Below are 17789 nucleotides of genomic sequence, written 5' to 3'. Positions count from 1 at the left end.
CATATCTGTTCTTTCAAAAGTCCTGATGATTCTACCTTCGAAATACAGCTGTCCTCTTCTTTCTGTTCCCACTACTACCACCATAGTCTATGTCATCATTATGTCTTGCCTTAAAATTGGTTTCTTAGTTTCCATTCTTTTCCCTCTGCAGTCTATTTTACACACAGCAGCCATTTTTGAAACATAAATCCAATCTAATTATTCCCCCATGTAAAATCCTCCCATCATATTGAAACCCTCCTACCCTGTTAGGAGGAATGTAAATTGGTGCAGCCACCATGGAAAACAGTATGGAATTTCCTTAAAAAACTAAAAATAGAGCTACCATACGATCGAGCAATCCCATTCCTGGGCATATGCCTGAAACTAACAAAGTACTTTTTAATTTTTTAATTGAAGTATAGTTGATTTACAGTGTTGTATTAGCTTCTGGTGTACAGCAAAGTGATTCATATATATATATATATATATATATATATATATGTATATATAGTCTTCGTCTTCTTTTCCATATGGTTTATTACAGGGTATTGAATACAGTTCCCTATGCTATACAGTAGGACCTTGTTGTTTATCTATTTTATATATAGTAGTTTGTACCTGCTAATACCAGACTCCTAATTTATCCCTCCCGCTATCCCCTTTGGTAACCATAAGTTTGTTTTCTATGTCTGTGAGTCTCTTTCTGTTTCATAGATAAGTTCATTTGTGTCATATTTTAGATTCCACATATAAGCGATATATCTTATGGTATTTGTCTTTCTCTTTCTAATTTCACTTAGTAGGATAATCTCTGGGTCCATCCATGTTGCTGCAAAATGGCATTATTTCATTCTTTTTGATGACTGAGTGGTATTTAATTGTATGTATATGCCACATCTTTATCTGTTCATCTGTCGATGGACGTTTAGGTTGCTTCCATGTCTTGGCTGTTGTAAATAGTGCTCCTATGAACATTAGGAGTGCATGTATCTTTTCGAATTAGAATTTCCTCTGGATATATGCCCAGGAGTGGGATTGCTGCATCATATGGAAACTCTATTTTTAGTTTTTTAGGAACCTCCGTACTGTTTTCCATAGTGGCTGCACCAATTTACATTCCCACCAGCAGTATAGGAGTGTTCCCTTTTCAACACAACCTCTCCACCATTTAACACAATATTCTGTATGAGCTATGCTCTCCCCACGCCAAAAAAAAAAAAAAAAAAGATTGTAAAAAATCCATCACATTTGAAATTAGATTTTAATTTTTTACCCTGGCCTACATAAATTTGGCCTTTGGTTACCTCTTCAACTTTATCTTTTGCTGCTCTCCCTCTTATTCTGCTTCACTTACACTGATCTTTTTTTGTGGTTTTATAATATGCCAGACCTTAAGGCTTTGTGCTTGCTGTTTCTTCTGTCTGGAATATTCCTATGCCAGGTCTTCATGTGGCTGATTTCTGTTTTATCAGTCATGTCTCAACTTTTTGTGTCAAATGTCAACTTTTTTTAATGAGGCCTCCCCTGAGCACCCAATCCAGAGTAGCACTCAGACTTTCCTCTTTCACAGTATTCTATTTTATTTTCAACATAGCCTTTGTCTCTACTTGATATTTTCTTATGTTCACCTATCTGACTGCCTCCTAGAATATAAGCTTCATGGTGGCAGGTTGGTTGTTTTCTTTACCCTGGTATTCCAGGTCCTAGACTAGTTCCTGCCATAGAACAAGTACTCAATAAATATTTGTGGAATCGCTGGATAAATGAATCTCTTTAAATTTCATGTCTCTCAGTGGTAAAATAAAGGTTTTCATCTGAATGATATTCAGGGACTCCCCCACCAAAGGTAAACAATGGCAGACACTAGTTAAAGGCTGTAATGACTGATTTTATTCAATAACTACGGTGGTAGTGTTAGTGCAAGTTCGTGTGCCTGACGCACAGTGAGGCCAAACACACTGAGACATCGGAGTTTGGAGCAGAGAAAGGTTTATTGCAGGGCCACGCAAGTAGACAGGTGGCTCAAGCCCTAAAAAGCCCAGAGCTCCCAGAAGGGTTTCAGCAAAGCATTTTTAAAAGCCAGGTTGGGGGTAGGGTTCTCAGGGTATGTGATCAGCTCCTGCACAATTCTGATTGGGTGATGGTGAGGTAACAGGGTGGTGGCACAGGGGTTAACATTATCAATCCTTAGGCCTGAGGGCTGTGTGCTCATGGTCATCAAGTAGTTAACACCTTCCATTTGGTGGGGTGTTTTCACATCTGTAAAACAACTCAGGAAATGTGCATCAAATACTGTTACCTAGGTACTTCAGAGAGGAGCTAAAGTAGAGGATATGGGGTAAAGGGCTGTCCTGGGAAGGCCCCCATGGGGTCCTACTCGGTTACTGTAGTAGATGGAGCTTGAGCTTAACTTCAGTTTGCCCAGAAGTGGCTGGTGTTTTACAGGGAGAATGAGGGAGTTGGGGAGATGGTAATGAGGGAGTAAAGGGGTTGAGCAGGGTTAGGGAAATTCAAAAATCACAAACACCTTGTATGAGAGTTGGTCAAAGTTAGCTTGATTAGGGCTTTTGTGCCTGCTAACTATGCAAGTTACTAGACTTCTACCCTCCCACAGAGTCTGATGATTACATATAAAAGGAATGGCTTTCAGGTCCTTGGGAAGGACACCCTGTCTTGTTGGAGATACATACACATCTCAGAGGGACAGAGGAAAGATTTACAATTATAAGTTTATGTTTGTTTTTAAAATTAATGGGGGAATTCCCTGGCAGTCTCGTTGTTAGTACTTGGCGCTTTTACTGCGGTGGCCCAGTTTCGATTCCTGGTCGGGTAATTAAGATCCTGCAAGCTGCGCAGCATGGCCAAAAAGAAAAAAAGGAGGTGAGGGACCTAGATCAGGTATTGGCTGGAACAAACAATAAATTCTTTTGGCAACCTTGAGTTTTCTAGACAGCAGTGAGGGAGGAGCAGGGTTGTGCTAGGGACATGTCCTTAGGCTGATAGAAGCCATGCTAGAGTTTGGTCTGGTCTCTCAATGCAGGTGTTTGGATATTCATGCTGAGAGTTTTTGCAGTTTTTCTATACCCCTCCTCCTTTTTAATGCCTTATCTTTCGAACTGCCAAAAAGAGAAGAATTACTGGAACTTCCATTGTGTATATGAATCTAAGATTAATATGTTAATGATCTCACTGAGATAAATTCTGTGTATTTGCTGTGTAAGCATATGAAACTACCTTTCTTATAAATATTGAGCTGATGTGAACTTTTAAATGCCCCCCCACGCCCCCTCCCCTTTATTTTCCATCCTCAACCTTGTTTTTCTCTGTGTAGAAGTTAAGATGAACAGACATAGGGAGTTTTGGAGCAACAGCAGGCAGCCAGCCAAGAGGTCTCCCAGGCTGAATGGCATTCAGCCTTGCAGGCACAGGACATTTGATTTTGTGTGTGTATTAGAAAGACTGTTCCTTAGGCACCATACAGGGGGACGCAACAAGATGTGACCGCTCATTAACTACATTTAGAGAGAGTCAAACTTAAAACCAGTATTATGGAATTATAACTTATGGTGATAAATATGAATGTTTTAGATATTGGAACATTCTCTAAAGAGGAATTGCATGCAAAACCAAATTATAATTATATATTGATACAAGGCTGCTTGGTTAGAATCAAGTTGGAACATGGGGAGTTAATGTGAATTACCAATCTACTAGGGATCCCCTTGCTTTAAGGTCCCAAGAATAACTGTCTAGACAGTCTCTGATAAACAAAGCTAATTTCTGGTTCTCTAGGCAAACTGTGGCCCCTGGGTCAAATCTGGCCTGCTGCATGTTTATGTATGGCTTGAAAACTAAGAATGGTTTTATATATTTAAATGGTTGGGAGAATGGTTGACATATGAAAATTATATGAAATTCAAATTTCCTTATAAAGTGGTATTGTAATACAGTGAAGCTCACTTGTTTATATATTTTCTGTGACTGCTATTGCACTATAACAGCAGAGTTGAATAGTTGAAAAAGAGGCCATATGGTCACAAAGCCTAAATTATTTCCTGTTTGTCCCTTAGACAAAGTTTGCCAACTCTTGGTGAGATTATATAGTCCTGCATAAGAATTATTTAAGTGTCATTTAGAGTACCTTTTTTATTTGCAGGTTTTATTTGCAGTATTTACTTCGTGGTAACAATAGGTTATGGCTATTTGGGCAAATCTAATTAATGTGCCTTTGGTGGGGGGGAGTACCTCAAATGGCACAGTAGTATGTCTACATTGCCCTTAAAGAAACAGAAAATGAATAGCATGTTTATCTCTGAATATCAGCACAGCAGAGGTTTTGCACCCTAAGCGTTGTAAATGAAGGTCAATAAACTGAAGCTAAGTAGTGAGGAAGCAGAGGCTTATATCTTAATTCTCTCTGTATCTACCTCTCTTTCTCTTTCCTCCCCTTTCACACAGTAAATGATAATCAGCAGTTGTTCAGCTGTATTTGGTGTCTGACGCGGTGAGCTGTTGGCCATGCTTTGGAGCTGTGTCATTCTCAGCCCCTTTGGTGAAACCGAACTTCCCCGCACTCAGCGTTAGCTTACGTCTTCTTCCAGGGGTGTGGTATACAGTAGAGCACTCAAGAAGTGCTTCATCCAAGTCATAAGCTGGGCTCTGTGTTGTTGGCTGTCCCTCTTTCTGATTGTTTTAAATTGAGATATTCACATACCATGAAATTCACTCTTTAAAAATATGCAATTCAGTGTTTTTAAGCATATTCACAAGAATGTACACTATCTTAACTGTAGAACAGTATCATAATTGTAGAGCATTTTTGTTACTTTGAAATGAAATCTGCCCATAGCCACCACTGTCTGTTCCTCCCTCTGCTTACCCACTAGCAACTGCTAACGAATTTTGTCTTTATGGATTCAGCTCCTGTGGAAATTCAATATACAAACTTTCATAAATTTGTGACCTTTTATGTCTGGTTTCTTTCACATAGCATCGTGGGTTTTTTTTTTTTTTTTTTTGCGGTACGCAGGCCTCTCACTGTTGCGGCTTCTCCCGTTGCGGAGCACAGGCTCCGGACGTGCAGGCTCAGCGGCCATGGCTCACGGGCCCAGCCGCTCCACGGATCTTCCCGGACCGGGGCACAAACCCGTGTCCCCTGCATCGGCAGGCGGACTCTCAAGGACTCTCAAGTCCTGCAGACGCAGGACTTCCCTGCGCCACCAGGGAAGCCCTAGCATCGTGTTTTGATGTTCATCCGGGCTGTACGATATATCACTACTTCATTCCTTTTCATGGATGCATAAAATCCCATTGTATTTATATTCCACGTGTTATTTTATTCATTCATCAGTTGATGGAAATTTGGGTTGTTCCCACCTTTTGGCTATTATTCTGTGATGAACATTTGTACAGTATATGTTTTCATTTTTGGGGAGTACATACTGAGGAGTAGAATTGCTAAGTCACGTGGTAACTCAGTGTTAACATTTTGAGGAATTGCTAAACTTTTTTTTTACAAAGCGGCTGCACCATTTTACATTCCCATCATTTGCTATTATCCTTTTTTCTTAAAATTTATTTAATTTATTTGTTTTTGGCTGTGTTGGGTCTCCGTTGCTGAGTGGGCTTTCTCTAGCTGGCGGCAAGCAGGGGCTACTCTTCGTTGCGGTGCGCAGGCATCTCATTGCAGTGGCTTCTCGTTGCAGAGCATGGGCTCTAGGCACGCAGGCTTCAGTAGATGTGGTGCGTGGGCTCAGTAGTTGTGGTTCATGGGCTCTAGAGTGCAGGCTCAGCAGTTGTGGTGCACGGGCTTAGTTGCTCCACAACATGTAGGAACTTCCCGGACCAGGGCTCGGACCCATGTCCCCTGCATTGGCAGGTGTTTTCTCACCCACTGCGCCACCAGGGAAGCCCCTATCCTTTTTGATTACAGCTATCCTAACAGGTCTGAAGTAGTATTTCATTGTGGTTTTGATTTGCATTTCCCTAATGACTCGGGACATTGACTATCTTTTCCCGTGCTTATTGGCCATTTATATATATTCTTTGGCAAAGTGTCTATTCACATGTTGGCCTTTAGGTTTTGATATAATCATTTGAGGTCTTCCTTGTATAATATTCCAGAAATTTCCCTTATTCTGTATATCTCAATTTTTTTCTCTAATGTAGTGCTATCAGTCAGAGGAAGTATGGTATTCCACAGAATGGAGAGCTCATTCTTCCTTTTTGCCTTTGAAGATCCCCCATGATATAGTTCCTGGCCGTACTGCATTCTATCCTAACTTGGTAAAAAAAAAAAAAAAAAAAAAAAAAAGATGACACTGGTACAGGAGAGGAAAAGGGTGGCCCTCCCAGGAGGGCCAGCCTGGTCTTATTCCTAGGTTGAGGTGGTTATATAAAGCAGTTTCACTTGCCTGTTTGTTTTCCTCCTGCCAGCTTTTCTAGCTAATTGCCCAAGCTCCCAGATAATTTTGTGCCTTGTATTGGTTCTTCTCCCTTGGCCTTCATTATACTCTTTGTTCCTTGGATTGGAAAAAGAGCATGAAGTTTCTAGGCACTTTTTATCATTTTTTATGCCTATTTCACAACCTTTAAGGTCAGTATTATTACTGCTCCCCTTTTATTGCTGAGGAAACTGGCTCACAGAGGTCATAAAGCCCATGGTGCATCTCCTGATAAGTGGAATGGTTATCCAAATCTTCTTTCCTCATCCTGTTAAAGTGTCTCTGGTTTGCTTGCAATGTTTGTATGAGAAGAGAAGCCTACAAATTTAAGTTAATGCCACATTATAGAAGGTCTCAAATGCCAATCAGTGGAATCTTTACCCATAATTTGGAATCTTTACCCATAATTAGGAGGACTTTGAGTTGGAGAGTTACTTGAATAAAAATGTGCCTACAGTTTGGCATGGTTTTTTTTTAGCTTGCTTCTATTGTAGGCATAGAGATGAATAAACTATTGTCCTTGCCCTCGAGGAACTTCTAGGCTATTTGGAGAGGTGGAATCAGATAATTACTTGCATTTGGGAAAATGTGCCACAAAAGTGTATATAAAATTCTTGAGAACAGAGGAGAAAGCTGCAGGGATCACTGCTTACCTTAAATTCAATCATCAGACAGTAGTAAACATTTCTGGTATATTTAAGTAGTAGGCATTTCAGGGTGGGATTGGATTCAGTTGTGTTTGGTATAAACTTTTTCCTTTATATATTAACAAAACAGTTAACATAATTATACAACAAAACTACCAATGTAAATTTAAATTGCTTTTATGTATTAAGACTTTAACTTTCTCTCACAGATATGTCAAGAGTTTAACAGCACCTGGGCATGGGAGATGGAGAAGAAAGGCTATCTTGAAATGAGTGTTGAATGCAAGTTAGCACTCTTAAAGGTAATAAATTTATGATTTGTTACAGTTATTTTAATTAAAAAATTCACTTTTGACTCCTTCTGGTTGAATTGGGAAATAACTAGAAAGTAGACTTTTGGTGGGGGGCTCACGCCTGCAGCATGTGGGATCTTAGTTCCCTGACCAGGGATTGAACCTGCACCCCCTGCGGTGGAAGCACCGAGTCTTAACCACTGGACCACCAGGGAAGTCCCCAAGTAGACATTTTTACTCTTAGTGGAAAAGGACAATAGATTTTTCTTTTTCTTGTTTATTTTTTGGTGATAAAATTGTTCTTTAAATTACTGTTTTTGACTGTTTTTCAATATACAAGTTTATCTAGGTTTAATGATCTCTGCTGGTAGGGACAATAGTAGAATGGGTAAACCCCACATTAATTTTATGCATTATTTGCAGCCTTCACAATCATTGTTAACAAATACGGAAAACTGTGGTTAATCTTTTACTGATTTACTAAATTAGTAATTTATCATTAGTTTTCCAGATGACATGGGGTATGCCAGTGTGTACTTAATAAAAGTCTCACATAACTAAACCTAATTAATTAACATAGGTCTTCTCAAAGTATAGATTTATTTTCAAGTTTGAGTTCCCCTTTTTCTCCTTGCTTGCTTCGGAGTGTTGGCCCTAATTATTAGCAATGTGGTCAGCATAATGAAGGGGAAAGCTACCTTTATAGAAGAGAGTCTACGGGCTTAGACACCACAGGCAAAGGCAAAGAGGCTATGATAGGAACGTCATGTATTATTTGCCTGGGCAGATAGGTTCAGGGAAGAAATCTGACTTTATACACTAATCATACACAAAAATTTTAATAAAAAATTAGTTCTTCCAATTTGGTGATGTCAGTATTTTTTTTTTTTTTTAAAGAGAATTCCGCAGAGGCAGTTATCAATAAGACTGCCTTCCTTAAAAACTGTATATATCTCAAGCTTTCAAAAATAGATAGCCAGGGCTTCCCTGGTGGCGCAGTGGTTGAGAGTCCGCCTGCCGATGCAGGGGACACGGGTTCGTGCCCCGGTCTGGGAAGATCCCACATGCCGCAGAGCGGCTGGGCCCGTGAGCCATGGCCGCTGAGCCTGTGCGTCCGGAGCCTGTGCTCTGCAAGGGGAGAGGCCACAACAGTGAGAGGCCCGCCTACCGCAAAAAAAAAAAAAAAAAAAAAAAAAAAAAAAAAAAAAAATAGATAGCCATTTCAAGAATGAAGTTCATCTAAAAGCTTTAAGAGAGGAGTGATTGAAAATTTTATACCATGAACAAATTTGGGAAACTGTAGTATAAACAGACTCATCGCTTTAAAATATAACTTCACTTTTGTGTCATTGGTTGGGTTAAACCTATAAATTTCTGTAATACAAAAATTATATGTTAACTTAGAAATTTATGTTTTAGAGTTAGTTACTGTAAAATAAGCGTACAAAAAGGGAGAGAGGAAAGTGAAAGATGGATAAAGCTAAACGTATTCTTTCTCCTATCCCCAAATCTGTTCCTTGGTTGAACAAATCACATTTATTTTGATGGAGAAACATTTATGGGGTATTTTAAACCATGTTATGACTATTTTCCAGTACCTCTGTGAGTGTCAGTTTGATGACAATCTCAAATTCAAGAATATTATCAATGAGGAGGATGCCGATACCATGCGTCTCCAGCCAATTGGCCGTGACAAAGATGGCCTCATGTACTGGTACCAGTTGGATCAAGATCACAATGTCAGAATGTATATAGAAGAACAAGATGATCAAGATGGCTCTTCATGGAAATGCATCGTCAGGTATCTTTTATTGGAATTTTTTAAATGTTTATTTGCATGTTTCTTACTTTGATCTCTTCTCTATTGGAATATAATCTCTAAAGCTGGGTGATCCTTTTCTTTTTATGGGATTGGGAATTTCCAGGACCTAGCCTAGTGCCCAGCATAATACCCATAGCAGGCACTCAATTATTTGTCAAATAAATAAATATATTTAGCAGTGTGGTCCATATCAGGACAAATACCTTGTATTTTGGAAAGCTGGAATCTGAAAAATAATGATGCATAGGTAATATGCACACAGAAACTCATTGTTGGAAAGAAAAACATTATATATATATTTTTTGGCTGTGCTGCACAGCTTCGGGATCTTAGTTCCCAGACCAGGAATTAAGCCCACGCCCTCGGCAGTGAAAGCCCAGCGTCCTAACCATTGGACTGCCAGGAAATTCCCAGAAAAACATTATTTGATTTTTATTTAGCTATATAGTTTTCTATTAGGCATTATTTGTTTATTACTCATTAATGTGGCTAATTCATCTGACACTTAACTATATTTTCAGTTTTTCCTGTGCATACATTTCTTTACTGAGGTCTGAAGAAATCTGAGGAACGTTCTACTTTTTTTGCCCTGATCTTTTTTTTGCTATTCTTAATTTCTTTCATTTATTTATTTATTTATTTTACTTACTTATTTTTGGCTGCATTGGGTCTTAATTGCTGCACGCAGACTTTCTCTGGTTGTGGCTAGCAGGGGCTACTCTTTGTTGTGGTGCGCGGGCTTCTCATTGCGGTGGCTTCTCTTGCTGCAGAGCACAGGCTGTAGGCGCGCAGGCTTCTGTAGCTGTGGCTCACGGGCTCTAGAGCACAGGCTCAGTAGTTGTGGCACAAAGGCTTAGTTGCTGTGCGGCATGTGGGATCTTCCCAGACCAGGGATCAAACCCATGTCCCCTGCATTGGCAGGTGGATTCTTAACCACTGTGCCACCAGGGAAGTCCCTCTATTCTTAATTTATTTATTTTTTCTCTTTTACATCTTTGTTGGAGTATAATTGCTTTACAATGTTGTGTTAGTCTTGCTATATAACAAAGTGAATCAGCTATATGTATACATATATCCCCCTATCCCCTCCCTCTTGCGTCTCCCTCCCATCCTCCCAATCCCACCCTTCTAGGTAGTCACAAAGCACCGACCTGATCTCCCTGTGCTATACAGCTACTTCCCACTAGCTATCTGTTTTACACTTGGTAGTATATGTATGTCAGTGCTACTCTCTCACCTCGTCCCAGCTTCCCCTCCCTGCCCCGTGTCCTCAAGTCCATTCTCTATGTCTGCGTCTTTATTCCTGTCCTGCCCCTAGGTTCTTCAGAAACCTTTTTTTTTTTTTAAGTTTCCATATATATGTGTTAGCATACAGTACTGGTTTTCCTCCTTCTGACTTACTTCACTCTGTATGACAGGTTCTAGGTCCATCCACCTCACTAAAAATAACTCAGTTTCGTGTCTTCTTATGGCTGAGTAATATTCCAACATATATATATGCCACATCTTCTTTATCCATTCATCTGTTGATGGACACTTAGGTTGCTTCCATGTCCTGTTATTGTAAATAGTGCTGCAATGAACATTGTGGTACATGACTCTTTTTGAATTATGGTTTTCTCAGGGTATACGCCCAGTAGGGGGATTGCTGGGTCATATGGTAGTTCTATTTTTATTTTTTTAAGGAATCTCCATACAGTTCTCCATAGTGGCTGTATCAATTTACATTCCCACCAACAGCACAGGAGGGTTCTCTTTTCTCCACACCCTCTCCAGCATTTATTGTTCGTACATTTTTTCATTATGGCCATTCTGACATGTGTGAGGTGGGTTTGATTTCCATTTCTTTAATGATTCCTGATGTTGAGCATACTTTCATTTGTTTTTGCGCAGTCTGTATATCTTCTTTGGAGAAATGTCTATTTCGGTCTTCTGCCTGTTTTTGGATTGGGTTGTTTGATTTTTTTTTTTTTTTTTTTGTGTGTGTGTGTGTGTGTGGTATGTGGGCCTCTCACTGTTGTGGCCGCTCCCGTTGCGGAGCACAGGCTCCGGACGCGCAGGTTCAGTGGCCATGGCTCACGGGCCCAGCCGCTCCGCAGCATGTGGGATCTTCCCGGACCAGGGCACAAACCTGTGTCCCCTGCATCGGCAGGCAGACTCTCAACCACTGTGCCACCAGGGAAGCCCGGGTTGTTTGATTTTGATATTGAGCTGCATGAGCTGCTTGTGTATTTTGGAGATGAATCCTTTATCACTTGCTTCGTTTGCAAATATTTTCTCCCATTCTGAGGACTGTCTTTTCGTCCTGTTTATGGTTTCTTTTGCTGTGCAAAAGTTTTGAAGTTTCATTAGGTCCCATTTGTTTATTTTTGTTTTTATTTCCGTTACTTTAGGACGTGGGTCAAAAAGGATCTTGCTGTGATTTATGTCATAGAGTGGTCTGCCTATGTTTTCCTCTAATAGTTTTATAGCATCTGGCCTTACATTTAGGTCTTTAATCCATTGTGAGTTTATTTTTGTGTATGGTATAAGGAAGATTTCTAATTTCATTCTTTTACATGTTCCTGTCCAGTTTTCCCAGCACCACTTATTGAAGAGGCTGTCTCTTCTCCATTGGATATTCTTGCCTCCTTTGTCAAAGATAAGGTGACCATATATGTGTGGGTTTATCTCCGGGCTTTCTATCCTGTTCCATTGATCTATATTTCTGTTTTTGTGCCAGTACCATACTGTCTTGATTACTGTAGCTTTGTAGTATACTCTGAAGTCAGGGTGTCTGATTCCTCCAGCTCCATTTTTCTTTCTTAAGATTGCTTTGGCTATTCAGGGTCTTTTGTGTCTCCATACAAATTTTAAGATTTTTTGTTCTACTTCTGTGAAAAATGCCATTGGTAGTTTGATAGGGATTGCATTGATTCTGTAGATTGCTGTGGGTAGGATAGTCATTTTCACAGTGTTGATTCTTCCAATCCAAGAACATGGTATATCTCTCTGTCTGTTTGTATTGTCTTTAATTTCTTTCATCAGTGCCTTAAGTTTTCTGCATACAGGTGTTTTGTCTTCTTGGGTAGATTTATTCCTAGGTATTTTATTCTTTTTGTTGCACTGGTAAATGGGAGCATTGCCTTAATTTCTCTTTCAGATTTTTCATTGTTAGTGTATAGGAATGCAAGAGATTTCTGTGCATTAATTTTGTATCCTGCTACTTTACCAAATTCATTGATTAGCTGTAGTGGTTTTCTGGTAGCATCTTTAGGATTCTCTATCATGTCATCTGCAAACAGTGACAGCTTTTCTTCTTCTTTTCCGATTTGGATTCCTTTTATTTCTTTTTCTTCTCTGATTGCCATTGCTAAAACTTCCAAAACTATGTTGAATAATAGTGGTGAGGGTGGACAACCTTGTCCTCTTCCTGATCTTAAAGTAAAATGGTTTCAGTTTTTCACCATTGAGAATGATGTTGGCTGTGGGTTTGTCATATATGGCCTTTATTATGTTGAGGTAGGTTCCCTCTATGCCTACTTTCTGCCGAGTTCTTATCATAAATGGGTGTTGAATTTTGTCAAAAGCTTTTTCTGCATCTATTGAGATTTTCATATGGTTTTTCTCCTTCAATTTGTTAATAAGGTGTATCCCATTGATTGATTTGCATATACTGAAGAATCCTTGCATTCCTGGGATAAACCCCACTTGATCATGGTGTATGATCCTTTTAATGTGCTGTCAGATTCTGTTTGCTCGTATTTTGTTGAGGATTTTTGCATCTGTGTTCATCTGTGATATTGGCCTGTAGTTTTCTTTTTTTGTGACATCTTTGTCTGGTTTTGGTATCAGGGTGATGGTGGCCTTGTAAAATGAGTTTGGGAGTGTTCCTCCCTCTGCTGTATTTTGGAAGAATTTGAGAAGGATAGGTGTTAGCTCTTCTCTAAATGTTTGATAGAATTCGCCTGTGAAGCCATCTGGTCCTGGGCTTTTGTTTGTTGGAAGATTTTTAGTCACAGTTTCAACTTCAGTGCTTGTGATTTTTCTGTTCATATTTTCAATTTCTTCCTGGTTCACTCTTGGTAGTTTGTACTTTTCTAAGCATTTGTCCATTTCTTTGAGGTTGTCCATTTTATTGGCATAGTGTTGCTTGTAGTAGTCTCTCATGATGCTTTGTATTTCTGCAGTGTCAGTTGTTACTTCTCCATTTTCATTTCTAATTCTGTTGATTTGAGTCTTCTCCCTTTTTTTCTTGATGAGTCTGGCTAATGGTTTATCAATTTTGTTTGTCTTCTCAAAGAACCAGCTTTTAGTTTTATTGATCTTTATTATTGTTTCCTTCATTTCTTTTTTATTTATTTCTGATCTGATCTTTATGATTTCTTTCCTTCTGCCAACTTTGGGGTTGTTTTGTTCTTCTTTCTCTAATTGCTTTAGGTGTAAGGTTAGGTTGTTTATTTGAGATGTTTCTTGTTTCTTGAGGTAGCATTGTATTGCTATAAACTTCCCTTTTAGAACTGCTTTTGCTGCATCCCATAGGTTTTGGGTTGTCGTATTTTCATTGTCATTTATTTCTAGGTAGTTTTTGATTTCCTCTTGTATTTCTTCTGTGATCTCTTGGTTAATTCGTAGTGTATTCTTTAGCCTACATGTGTTTGTATTTTTTACAGTTTTTTTTTCTGTAATTGATATCTAGTCTTATAGCGTAGTGGTCGAAAAAGAGGCTTGATTTGTGACTCAAGATATGATCTGTCCTGGAGAATGTTCCGTGTGCACTTGAGAAGGTAGTGTATTCTGTTGTATTTGGATGGAATGTCCTATAAATATCAGTTAAGTTCATGTTTAACTGATAAAGATGGACTTAACTGATATTAAAGCTTGTGTTTCCTTATTTATTTTCATTTTGGATGATCTGTCCATTAGTGAAATTGGGGTGTTTAAGTCCCCTAGTGTGATTGTGTTACTGTCGATTTCCCCTTTTATGGCAGTTAGCATTTGCCTTTTGTATTGAGGTTTTCCTATGTTGGGTGCATAAATATTTACAGTTGTTTTATCCCTTGATCGTTATGTAGTGTCCTTTTTTGTCTCTTGTAATAGTCTTTATTTTAAAGTCTATTTTGTCTGATATGAGAATAGCTACTCCACCTTTCTTTTGATTTCCGTTTGCATGGAGTATCTTTTTCTATCCCCTCACTTTCAGTCTGTATGTGTCCCTAGGTCTGAAGTGGGTCTCTTGTAGATAGCATATATACGGGTCTTGTTTTTCTATCCATCCAGCCATTGTATGTCTTTTGGTTGGAGCATTTAATCCATTTACATTTAAGGTAATTATCGATATGTATGTTTCTATTACCATTTTAATTGTTTTGGGTTTGTTTTTGTAGATCTTTTCCTTCTCTTGTGTTTCCTGTGTAGAAAAGTTCCTTTAGCATTTGTTGTAAAGTGGGTTTGGTGGTACTGAATTCTCTTAAGTTTTGCTTGTCTGTAAAGGTTTTAATTTCTCTGTTGAATCTGAATGAGATCCTTGCTGGTAGAGTAATCTTGGTTGTAGGTTTTTCCCTTTCATCACTTTAAATATATCCTGCCACTCCCTTCTGGCTTGCAGAGTTTCTGCTGAAAGATCAGCTGTTAACCTTATGGGAATTCCCTTGTAGGTTTTTGTTGCTTTTCCGGGAAGCTACTTTAAATATTTTTTCTTTGTTTTTAATTTTTGATAGTTTGATTAATGTGTGTCTTGGCATGTTTATCCTAGGGTTTATTCTGAATGGGACTCTGCACTTCCTGGACCTTCCTGGACTTGATTGACTAGTTTTTGACTATAATCTCTTCAAATATTTTCTCTTACCCTTTCTTTTTCTCTTCTTCTTTTGGGACCCCTATCATTTGAATGTAGGTGCATTTAATATTGTCCTAGAGGTCTCTGAGACTGTCCTCAATTCTTTTAATTCTTTTTTCTTTATTCTGCTCTGAGGTAGTTATTTCCACTATTCTGTCTTCCAGGTCACTTATCTGTTCTTCTGCTTCAGTTATCCTGCTATTGATTTCTTCTAGAGTATTTGTAATTTCATTTATTTTGTTGTTTATCACTGTTTGTTTTCTCTTTAGTTCTTCTAGATCCTTGTTAAATGCTTCTTATGTTTTCTCCATTGTCTTCCTGAGATTTTGGATCATCTTTACTATCATTACTCTGAATCCTTTTTCAGGTAGACTTCCTATTTTCTCTTCATTTCTTTGGTCTGGTGGGTTTTTACCTTGCTTCTTCATCTGCTGCATATTTTTTCTCTACCCTCTCATTTTTTTTAACTTACTGTGTTTGGAGTCTACTTATCGCAGGCTGCAGGTTCATAGTTCCTCTTATTTCTGGTGTCTACCCCCAGTGGGTTAGATTGGTTCAGTGGCTTGTGTAGGCTTTCTTGCAGGGGGACTGGTGCCTGTGTTCTGGTGGGTGAGGCTGGATCTTGTCCCTCTGGTGGGCAGAGTCTTATCTGGTGGTGTATTTAGGGGTGTCTGTGAACTTAGTATGACTTTAGGCAGCCTCTCTGCTAATGTGTGGGGTTGTGTTCCTGTCTTGTTAGTTGTTCGGCATGGGGCGTCCAGCACTGGAGCCTGCTGGCCGTTGGGTGGAGCTAAGTCTTAGTACTGAGATGGAGATCTCTGGGAGAGCTCTCGCTGATTAATATTACATGGGGCCAGGAGGTCTCTGGTGGTCTAACATCTTGGACCCTTTCCCCTAATGTTTTTCAAAAAACCTTGATTTCTTATATTTGTATTGACAAATATTTTTGAACGGAAACATTTAATGTAAAACCTTAAAATAAAACTTTCTTTTAAATTGATAAGTGACTGGGACTGTTATTCAGAATCTTTGTGTGTCCAATTTTCTGTTTTTGGTAATTAATTATTTAGAATTTATTCTTTTAATTCTCACAATTTATATTAAGTTTGAAAATATCAGGATTTTTAACTACAGTAGGGATAACTAATAGATATATATCAACTGGCTTATGAAAAACCCCTTTAACTGTAACTCGTCTTTGTTTTTGCTCAGATTTAGCAGATTTTTGTTAGTGGTCATTTATTAATGTTTCGAAGAGATAATTCGTAGAAATTCATAATAATTGTTTGGGTCAGGTGAGCTCAACTTTCATGCCCTAAGGATAAACATTAAATGAGCTGTTGGGGGAGTGTTTTATAAGCATCCTTTCCTCATATTATAATATGGTTTTCCATGTAGTTAATTTACTAAGTTAAGATCAACAAAATGTTCCTGAAATAAAATATACTCACCATCTTCCCCTATGAATAACATACATTAAATGAGGTTCTGTTCAGTATGTTTTACCACCACTTCTAATTCCTATATCAAATTTGCATAGTTGTTAAAGACATATTGTCTTCTGCTTTGTAGATGAAGAACATATGACAGAGAAAAATTATTATGGTTATTATTAATCAGTCATACGCGCTTAAAACAACTTCTAGTTTACACTGTTTTAAGTAGATTATACCCCAGTGCATGATGTGAGAGAAAGAGCATTGATTTTATAGTTAATAACTGTTTGAATCTGGGTTCCTCTGCTTATCATCTGTAGGCAGATTACTTAATTTCTCTGATACTCTTTCCTAAAATGAAGATGATAATACTTCCCTGTTCAGTTGTTCTGAGAACTATAAGAGAAATCATACTAGGACCATAGTACATGCTTGATAAAAATTTGTTCCTTTTCTCCCAGTTAAACTATTGTCTTTTCTTACAACTTCTATCCTCAAAGATTGAAACTTAGTTTCTTTATAAAAGAAATATTTATCAGCAGGAAGAGAAAAGGGCAAATTTGCTAGGCAACTTTTCCCAAATATGCAGTAATATTTGGGATCATTAATAAAACATTGGGTTTTTGACTCTGATTTCAGGTAATTAAAGCCAGATTCTAAACACCTGATTGTCACACTAATGTTCCTTTATTTCATTAAACTAATAGATTTCTATCACATGCCTTCTTGTGTAATTGGCACTGTGTTGAGCAATGGGGGATATGGTAGTGAATAGTACAGCTCTCACATCTCTAGATGAGCTTCATGCACTTGTGGAATCCTTTATATTTTAAGTAGTAGCTCTTAGTTGTAATTAATGTGCGTATTTTCTGGGGAAGTACCATAGTTTCAATAGATTCTCAATGTGTCCTGTGACACGACGGTATTTCAGTTAGCTTTAAGGTGACATACTGGTACTGTTTTGGGCAAATGTAGTGAACCGTTTTATCCATATAGGTCTCTCATTTTTGTGAAGGTTGAATGCAAAAGCATTATGTTATTATTCTTTCCTTTCCCGAAAGTTGAGATCTTAGTTGTCATTAAAATACATTAGGTACCCAAAATAATGTAGGGCATCATTTCATTTGGCACTGATGAGAATCTTCCTGGAGTATAGTATTTAGATTTGGATGCCAAACTCTAAGAAGAATATTAATATAGTATAATGAGTTCTGTATGAGGAGAACCACAAAGAAGATGATTTAATGAAATGAAAATACTTTATCTAGCAGAAATTTAGGGAGATATAACTGTCTGTATACATTTAAAGAATTGACTTGTGTAAGAGTATTTCTTTCATGGGCTGAGC

The 17789-nt window shown here is 38.3% G+C and overlaps 1 protein-coding gene across 3 annotated transcripts in view; it reads left to right on the top strand.

Annotated features, from left to right (window-relative positions):
* Positions 1–17789, top strand: part of RSF1 (remodeling and spacing factor 1) — a 184918-nt gene that overhangs the window by 100394 nt on the left and 66735 nt on the right. For all 3 annotated transcript variants that reach the window (XM_081241100.1, XM_081241099.1, XM_081241098.1), the window contains exons 3-4: positions 7282–7374; positions 8961–9166. In XM_081241100.1, the coding sequence (XP_081097226.1) occupies positions 7282–7374; positions 8961–9166 (299 nt within the window). The remainder of the gene's footprint in view (positions 1–7281; positions 7375–8960; positions 9167–17789) is intronic.

This window comes from Mesoplodon bidens (assembly GCF_964165515.1).
Source record: "Mesoplodon bidens genome assembly, chromosome: 7".
Lineage (NCBI taxonomy): Eukaryota > Metazoa > Chordata > Mammalia > Artiodactyla > Ziphiidae > Mesoplodon > Mesoplodon bidens.
The sequence above is the reverse complement of the archived record's forward strand: the minus strand, read 5'-3'. Positions and strand labels throughout refer to the sequence as shown.